General features: G+C 48.9%; 1 protein-coding gene across 2 annotated transcripts; it reads left to right on the top strand.

The window, feature by feature from the left end:
* On the top strand, positions 1 to 7,693 carry CIAO1 (cytosolic iron-sulfur assembly component 1). Of its 2 annotated transcripts, none has more exons than XM_066639463.1 (8): positions 1 to 33; positions 1,062 to 1,289; positions 2,468 to 2,616; positions 2,703 to 2,814; positions 4,086 to 4,174; positions 4,794 to 4,995; positions 5,846 to 5,933; positions 6,850 to 7,693. In XM_066639463.1, the coding sequence occupies exons 2-8, from the start codon at positions 1,151 to 1,153 to the stop codon at positions 7,088 to 7,090; spliced, it is 1,020 nt and encodes a 339-aa protein (XP_066495560.1). In that variant the 5' UTR covers positions 1 to 33; positions 1,062 to 1,150; the 3' UTR covers positions 7,091 to 7,693. The 2 variants fall into 2 exon arrangements, with proteins under 2 accessions (XP_066495560.1, XP_066495559.1); XM_066639462.1 differs by lacking the exon at positions 1 to 33 and adding an exon at positions 48 to 316.
* Positions 7,694 to 8,782: the final 1,089 nt, after the last annotated feature.

Genomic DNA, 8,782 nt, shown 5'->3' with positions numbered 1-8,782 from the left:
TTCCGGTGGGAAGCGGAAGTGGGGAACTCGCAGGTGAGAGGTAGCAGGACTCTGGATGCGGGGAAGCCGCTGGCTGGGCCGGCCCGGTGTCCGTGTGTCGGCGGAGCCTCGGCCGACCTGAGCCTCCTCGGGCGGGAGGGAAGAGCCGAGCCGAGCCGACTCTCCAGCGGCCGGCGGGCCCGAGCCTGACACGCCGTGGCGGCCTCCCCGCCTGGCTGCGCCGCCACCAGGCCCGGACCTTCAGGGGACCGCCGCCTCAGAGGCGCAGGCCAGGTGGCCTTCGGTGGGGTGGCCCTGGATGGCCCTCGGCGCGAAGGTCGGCTTCCAACTCCAGCCTCTGCCTGGGTCGCAGGGAGGGTCTCTTTTGGGTCGCAGGGAGGGCCTCTCTCGGCCCACGCCTCGCCCTGATCTCCAGCCGCCTCGTCTCCCTGGGTGTCTGCCAGAACCCGCCTCCAAGGACGCCGTTGCTTCCCTTCTCCGTGGCTGAAGCGGCTGGAGCGCAGTCAGGCTGTGGCCTGGACTCCGGGCACGGCTGGCCGGTCCCTGCAGGAAGGGCTCGCGTGCCTGGGACCGGCTTTCTGAAGGGCTTTCCACGCCTGCCCAGCCACAAAGGCTGCTTGGAGGCCGCAGGGCAGGCGGCCGGGCACCTCGGAGCGGGCAGAGCTGCCCTTCGGACGGGCTTCTCGTCTCCCACTGCAGGCAGGCCGTGAAGCCGCTTCCTTCAAACGGGCCGTGAGCCACTTCTCTTCCAAAGCTGTTTCTGCTGCTGTAGCATTTGCATTTTACATTGGTTTGAACGTTTGCGTCTGTGAGCTGCTCTGAGCTCCCTTGTGGGGAAGCAGCTGAGCGCAAAGAGAACAAAGCAGCAGATAATTCGAATCACGCAGGAGGCGTGTGGACTCACCAAAGGTTTTGGTTGTGCTTCTAGGTGGTATCAAAACTCTATTTCATTGCAGACCTCCAGTTAGGACAATTCTTGTTCAGGAAATGCATGAACTGCAAAACGGAAACGCTGGCTGTCAACCAGTTGTTTAAACATCTTCTTTGTTGTTGTTTTTCAGTCACCTTGCTGAGAACTGACACCCAGATCCTGCTTGAAGAAATATCTTCCTTGCTGCTCCACAGATTCTACAGCGACTGTGGAATCAGGATGAAGGATTCCTTGACCCTCCTGTCCCGCATACCGGCACACCCGGATTCCCGATGCTGGTTTCTGTCTTGGAATCCTGCAGGGACTCTCTTAGCATCATGTGGTGGGGACCGTTCCATCCGCATTTGGGGCAAAGAGGGTAAGTTTAGAATAACTGTGGGCTTATTTTGCAGTTATTTTGCACTTATTCTGCTGCCTTTCTGTCTCGTCAAAGGAACCAGCAAGGTAGCTTCCAACCATACAGACCAGCCATAAAACAATATGAAAACTGATCTGAGGACAGCAGTAGAGGCATCGTTATTTTTATTGCTTATAGTTATCAGCTGTTAAAAATGAAATTTACGTTTTGCAGATGAAACTCTGAACAAAGCTGTTCTCAGTTCCCCTAATAGGATGTTAACAGTGAAATATTGCCAAAGTAGGTAACAGTCTCTTGATTCAAGACCACTGCCTGAGTTCTCTGCCTCTGCAAAAAGGGCCACTCTATGTGTGGGAATCAGCGTTTTCATTGGACTGTACACTGCGGGTCATTTCAGAGATAGGTCAACTTGTATGCAAAGACAGAGGTGGTAATACAAATATTTGTCCAAACAACTCATAGAGCAGGCACTGTAGCTTGAAACTTGCCACCCAATTGCAATGTGGATAGAAATTTGGTGGAATTTTACATCCAAATATTTTGAAGGCACTGTCTGAAACCTCAGCTCATGAAGTGTCCAAATCAATGGGCAGCAAGCTACGGCCCGCCAGCAAGATCTGGAGCCTGCCCCGGGTGAACAGAGCTTACTGTTCGACCAGGTAGACTCCTCTGCATTGCAGATCGCCCCCAAACACCCCACTGGCCAGCCGCTTCCAGGTTCAGTTGCCCCAGCAGGCTTTGTACCCAAATTTTGGGCAGACACGGCTGGCCCGCACAATGTTTGGGGGCGATCTGCAGCATGTAGAGGAGGCTCCCCAGCAGAGCTGTAAGCTCTGTTTGTGCCAGGGAAGGGATTCTTCCAGACACAGCGGTCTCCAGTTTGGAGACTGCTGTTCTAAATGGAAAAAAATGTAAGGTCTTGAGGGCACTGGAGCCAGTTATCGTCCTTTTCAAGCAAAGCTTATTCTCTGGAAAAGTTAGAAGTCTTATGCCTCAATCCTATTTAGAGTGGGAATTAGAAACCCTTTCAGGTTGCCTGCATATCTCCCAGTAGATCCTGATCTACTTTTTGCACAATTCTGCTCTAAAGGTTCCTCTTACCCGATTTCCTCCTTGCCATCCTTCTCTCTCTCTCTCTCTCTCTCTCTCTCTCTCTCTCTCTCTCTCTCTCTCGGCAGGGGAAATTTGGGTGTGCAAGTCTGTGCTGGGGGAAGGGCACCAGAGGACGATCCGCAAGGTGGCCTGGTCCCCCTGCGGGAACTACTTGGCTTCAGCAAGCTTTGATGCCACTACCTGCATTTGGAAGAAGAACCAGGAGGATTTTGAGGTAGTGTGAAATTACCTGCTGTGCTGAATTACCTCTTGCTTTCCCAACCTTTTCCCTAAGAACTCCTTTTTTCCTTTCCGTCCCAGTGTGTAGCTACTCTAGAGGGCCATGAGAATGAGGTGAAGTCTGTGGCCTGGGCCCCGTCTGGCACCCTCCTGGCCACTTGCAGCCGAGATAAGAGTGTCTGGGTTTGGGAAGGTAAGAGCTTCTTCCCCGGCTGGGAAAGGAGTGTGGAATAAAGCTGTTGGGACTCTTTCCTATGCTAGTCTATTTCAGGTGCAAAATGGAGGCTGGTGTTGGAGCCAGTGAGCTCCTGTTTCCTGCAATCCCCACATGAGGTTGGCCTGCATCTGCAGGCGCAAGCTTCCTCTGAGTTTCTCCAGATGAGGAGTCTTAGCAACTTAAATTAAAGGGTTTGGAGTAGGAAGAAACACATTGGAGACTCAGAAACCACTGTTGATCTACTGCAGATCATTCCGTGACCTGCCTGCAGATTCCACTTGCCTTTTGTATCCATTCTGGTATGCTTGTTGCATGTTTGTTTTTGGCAAATCTGTGTTGCAGGCATAGGATGGAAGGAGAGAGGCAAGTGAGGAACACACAGGACTCCACTCTGCATTTAATTTTGAGCGAATCAGAATATTTCAAGCAAATTTGCAGAGAGACAGGATACTGTCACCAAGACTGAGGGTGCAATCCTTACCCACTTTCCAGCACTGACGTAAGGGCAATGTAGCTCCGTTGTAAGGGAACAAACATTTCCTTACTTTGAGGAGACCTCCGTGAGTGACACCCAACTGCAGGATGCAACACACATCCCGTGGGCACCGCTATGCCAGTGCTGGAAAGTTGGTTAGGATTTCGGTCATAGTCTCGCTTACGAGTAAAATTAGGATGTACGTTTAGCTTATGAAAAGTATTTGAAGCAGGGTTGAAAGAGAATGTATAAAGTTAAGGAAAAACATGACTTTCTATTTGCATAGTTTGCTGTCACTGGTTTTTTTTCTAAAAAGGAGTTATGACAGTGTTGGTCAATCAGCCGCTCCTCATCACTTTTTCCAGCATAACTTTTTTCTCCTGTTCAAGGTTTGAGACCCCCAAAGACCAAGAGTTAGGCCTACTAGAGCAAGAGCTTGCAGTCCACTTCTACACTGCTTGAGGTGCAGTGCTTGCTCTTGGGGGTGCTCCCTGTTCCCTGGCAGGCAGGCAGTTTTTCTGGAAGGAAGGCTTGGCCGGGGTGGGACTGGGAGGCTTGTGACGCTTTTTCTCTGCCAAAGGGGATGCAGGTCTCAGGGTCTGCTCTGCATTTCAGGGCAAAAATTTTAAAGACGGGGGAGGGGGGAAGAAGGAACAACAATCTTGATAGACAGCTTTTTGGGGGTCCAGCCTGATCCAGGTACCAAGCACTGGGGGGGGGGGGCTTTTCCTAATGTGACTTGCTTTCAATTGCCCCCTGTTCTGTGTTGCAGTGGATGAAGAGGATGAATATGAGTGCATGAGTGTTCTGAACTCCCACACCCAGGATGTCAAGCATGTCGTCTGGCACCCTAATCAGGAGGTGAGAGGGTGGTTCCTTGGGTGTGGAGAGAACTTGGCCTTACTGGTGCTGGGTCTGGAGCTTCTATGGAGGAAGGGTCCAGTAACCAGTCTCCAGCTAGGATGGTGTTTATTAGGTTAAACACAATACAAATACAAACACATTATACAAAGCATAATGTCTTGCATCACTGTGCATAAAATGCACAGGCAAAACGACCTGGAGCATCACACAAATTACAGTATACAAAGATTAAAAGTTCTGCATCAAAAACTAGAACAAATTATGCAAAAATGGCACATTTGCATAATTCATACAGGTTGGAGAATTGGGCCTGCCTGTGTGCAGAATTTTAATTTCTTCTAGTGCTAAAAAATTTGCATTCAGGGGGAAGTTGTGGGCAGGGCAAGTACCCCAAACCACAGGGCATCTTAGACTGAGTTCGGAGGCTGCAGCAGCCATTGCCAGCTCATCTGTTGCCCTGAGGAATAGAACTTGTTTCTTTTTTGAAATGAAAGCAGCTGTCTTGGGCACCTGCATTCCGCGTGTCTTTTTGCACTGGCTCTGGCTCTGCTCTGGGCTCTTCCTGAGTGATGTCCTTCCTCTGATGCTTACGTTTGCCTTTGCTTTCTGCTGTCAGCTGCTGGCATCAGCCAGTTATGATGACACAGTGAAACTATACCGAGAGGAGGAGGACGACTGGGTGTGCTTCACCACACTGGAGGGGCACGAGTCCACTGTGTGGAGCCTGGCGTTTGACCAGGGCGGAGAGCGCCTGGCCTCCTGCAGCGATGACAAGACAGTGCGCATTTGGCGTCAGTATAAGCCAGGCAACGAGCAAGGTCAGTGGGACTGCCAGGAGGGTACAGAACTGTGCCTCGTGTTCAAGTAATTGGTGTTGCCTGATTGTCCAGTACAGAGGCTTCTTTCCTAACAGGGCAGCAATATTTGTTGCCTTGTTAGGAAAACTGAGGTATCCCCAGAAGTGTTGTAGGTATGGCCTTAAGCACTTACTGGTGGTTGTGCTGATTTGGTACTGTGCTCTTTGATTTCCTATTTTTAATCACAAATTTTTTTTGTTAGTTTTTTTGTTTTTTTTAACTTGGATTTCTAGGTCTTCAAGTCCTGGTTTTGTAGACACTACTTCTGTTTGTATGTATCTGGCAAAAAAATTCAGGGCTTTCAGTTCTAGAGCTGCAAAACCCTTGTTGAGTGTCTGCTGTAAGGCAAGAAATGAAACAGGAGGGGGGATCCTTCCTCTCCAGAACACTGAGCTGAAGCTGGTTTGGCCCTGCCCACTACAGTCCTTTCTTGCCCATGAGAAATGAATCAACAGTAGACACCCACCTTTTGTATGGAATTGTGGGAGACTAAGATTCTCGCTTTAATCAGTACCCACTGGATCCTGTGCAGAATTTGGGAAGTGCCTTGTGGACCTGGACTCTCGTGTTTTGGACACAGGCTGTCCCCAGAGGCAGGATCAATTTGTTTGGGCTTGCAAACCCGGACCTTTACTGCTTCTTCAGACCTGAGTTCCAGAAGCAGGAGGGGCTGCACCTGGGTTCTGTTTTCTTTCATAACCTCAATCTCTAAAATCTCACTTGCATTTTGAGAACATGCACTTCCTTTTCCTGGGTAGGTTAAGCCATCAGGAAAAGCACACAAGTCTTGACAGTTATTTATCTGTTGCAGGTGTGGCTTGCAGTGGCACGGATCCCACCTGGAAGTGCATCTGCACCCTCTCTGGTTTCCACACAAGAACCATCTATGATGTGGCCTGGTGAGATATACGACTCGAGGCACTTCTGGCCTGTCTTTTCCAGTTTTTCCCAGTATAGTTTAATGCATACTAAGAAACGTGACTTGAAGCAGCTGTTAACAGAAAATGTGGGCATGTTTATAGATTTATTTTTCTAAGCATTTATATCTTGTCTTTGTGGCACAGACCTTTTCCAAAGCTTTTAGTAATTAACACTGATAATAGCCTAAAACTAAAGAGTCAGAGGCCTATTAATCATCTGAACAGTGGAGTTTACCAGGCATTTCAGTGTGGTGGGAGTCTTCTAATCTCATTGTTCTCCTTCTACCCACAGGAAAGTAAGTGGCATGGCTAATGGCCTTGGCTCTGTTCCTTGGTGCAGAATCCCCAACTAGCTCAAGCTTCCCCTAGAAGGAACTGAAAATTGTTTGGGGAACAATGCCTTCATGCTAAAAGTAGCACACGTCATTCCAAAAGAGCTGGGCTATTCAGTTTTGGAGCAACAACACACTTTGGCCCCATTCAGATGTACTATTGAACTATGGTTTACTATGGGCCAAACTGTGAACAGAAGATTCTGACTAATTGCAAAGGGCAAGGGAAAACATAAGAACCTGAGCCTTAACGCAACTGCTTTAACATTATGATGAAAACTATGCATTAGGATAATCACATACCCCTCTGATCTCCTTGGAGTACGGCAGGATAGAAATTAATATGAAAGCCCTGCAAGTAAGTTTAGACTGGCTGTGTGTGTGGCTAAAGTCTCCTACTGAACTTCATGGAAGAGCAGGAATCGAACACTAACCGTTATATCTGAACTGTACCTACATTAAATATTAAGTGCAGTCTTGAGACATATGACTCTCTAGTGCTGTTATTAAACAGCACGTCAGTGTTCAGCCTCACCTATCATTTGCTCTTCCATCCTCTACAGGTGCCACCTGACGGGCGCTTTAGCCACTGCCTGTGGCGATGATGCCATCAGAGTGTTTGAGGAGGATCCACAGTCGGACTCCCACCAGCCCACCTTCAGCCTGACGGCCCACATGGCCAGGGCTCACTCCCAGGATGTGAACTGTGTGGCCTGGAACCCCAAGGAGGCTGGGCTGTTAGCTTCCTGCAGCGATGATGGGGAAATGGCCTTCTGGAACTACCAGCACTCTGAGGCTTGCTGAGACCGTGTCTCATTGCAGAAGCAGCTCATGAAGACCAGCCTAGAGCTACTGAGCCACCCTCAGGTAGCAAGCTGGGAGGTGTTGAATAACTGGAACCTTGGGTCGCATCCTTCCTCTCTTCCCCCCGTGTCTTAGGAAGATGTGCTTTTCTAGAGGTAGTGACAACCAGTTTCAAGTCTTTTGGATAACACACTTTGAGCAGCTTTGTCTAAGAGGAACTGTTCCAAGTTGCAGCTGTCCTACTGCCCAGCCAGCGTCTTTTGGCATGACAACAGTATCATTGTTGCTGGCAGTGGGTGCAGCAATACCTTCTGCTTGAATTCCTCTTAAGTTGCACAGCTCCTGCAATATGACGCCACTGCCAACTTGAAATAGTTTCCTGTCACTTCCATGCAAGAATTGATGGAAGGAAGATGGGTTGGTTTCTACAGAAGCTATTGATTTGGAAAAGGAGGCGAGTGGTGTGTGGAAGAGGAGCAGGGACCAGAGCTGGTTCCCTTGTGGAATTACTTGTAAAACACCAGAAAGCTACTCCACTTGTACTGTCTTGTTTCTTTGTAAATGACCTTCTTAAGTATGTCCCAGAGGTGCAGAAATACCAGGCCAAGTGAAGTACTCTAGGTTAAGTGTCTCCTCTGCTGTTTACTCATTCACTGAACTTACAGGGCGTGTGTGGAAGAAGTTGGTCAACAGACCTTAAGATCAAAACTGAGTTTGAAACACTCAACCTTCCTTGCTTGCAGGATAAACCTTGTTTATAAGAATTCCTGCAGCAGAAGCCAGAAGCGGGTCAAAATAAGTTATGAACCAGCTCTTGGTTTCTGTGGCCATCACTCTAAAAGGGTCTGTTAGCAGCTCTGTCATAGCTTACTGAAAGGATCTCTCCAGACTGGCAGAATGGGCAACAAAATGGCAGATGCGCTTCAATGTCAGTAAGTGTAAAGTCATGCACATTGGGGCAAAAAATCAAAACTTTACATATAGGCTGATGGCTTCTGAGCTGTCTGTGACAGATCAGGAGAGAGATCTTGGGGTGGTGGTGGACAGGTCGATGAAAGTGTCGACCCAGTGTACGGCGGCAGTGAAGAAGGCCAATTCTATGCTTGGTATCATTAGAAAAGGGATTGAGAACAAAATGCCTAATATTATAATGCCGTTGTACAAATCGATGGTAAGGCCACACCTGGAGTATTGTGTCCTGTTCTGGTTGCCACATCTCAAAAAGGACATAGTGGAAATGGAAAAAGGTACAAAAGAGAGCGACTAAGATGATTACGGGGCTGGGGCACCTTCCTTATGAGGAAAGGCTATGGCGTTTGGGCCTCTTCAGCCTAGAAAAGAGGCTCCTGGGGGGGACATGATTGAGACATGCAGGGGATGGACAGAGTGGATAGAGAGATGCTCTTTACACTCTCACATAACACCAGAACCAGGGGACATCCACTAAAATTGAGGGTTGGGAGAGTTAGAACAGACAAAAGAAAATATTTCTGTACTCAGTGTGTGGTTGGTCTGCAGAACTCCTTGCCACAGGATGTGGTGACGGCATCTGGCCTGGATGCCTTTAAAAGGGGATTGGACAAGTTTCTGGAGGAAAATTCCATTATGGGTTACAAGCCACGATGTGTATGTGCAACCTCCTGATTTTAGAAATGGGCTATGTCAGAATGCCAGATGCAAGAGAGGGCACCA

The sequence above is a fragment of the Tiliqua scincoides genome, chromosome 11 (genome assembly GCF_035046505.1).
Source record: "Tiliqua scincoides isolate rTilSci1 chromosome 11, rTilSci1.hap2, whole genome shotgun sequence".
NCBI classification, from domain to species: Eukaryota; Metazoa; Chordata; class Lepidosauria; order Squamata; family Scincidae; genus Tiliqua; species Tiliqua scincoides.
This window is presented reverse-complemented; position numbering and strand designations above follow the sequence as displayed.

What these genes read in the sequence shown, in the direction of transcription:
- CIAO1 (XM_066639463.1), top strand. Translation starts at nt 1,151, where the DNA reads ATGAAGGATTCCTTGACCCTCCTGTCCCGCATACCGGCACACCCGGAT. An exon ending in CCGCATTTGGGGCAAAGAGG is followed by an intron (nt 1,290 to 2,467) that starts GTAAGTTTAGAA and finishes CTCTCTCGGCAG; the next exon opens with GGGAAATTTGGGTGTGCAAG. An exon ending in TAAGCCAGGCAACGAGCAAG is followed by an intron (nt 4,996 to 5,845) that starts GTCAGTGGGACT and finishes TATCTGTTGCAG; the next exon opens with GTGTGGCTTGCAGTGGCACG.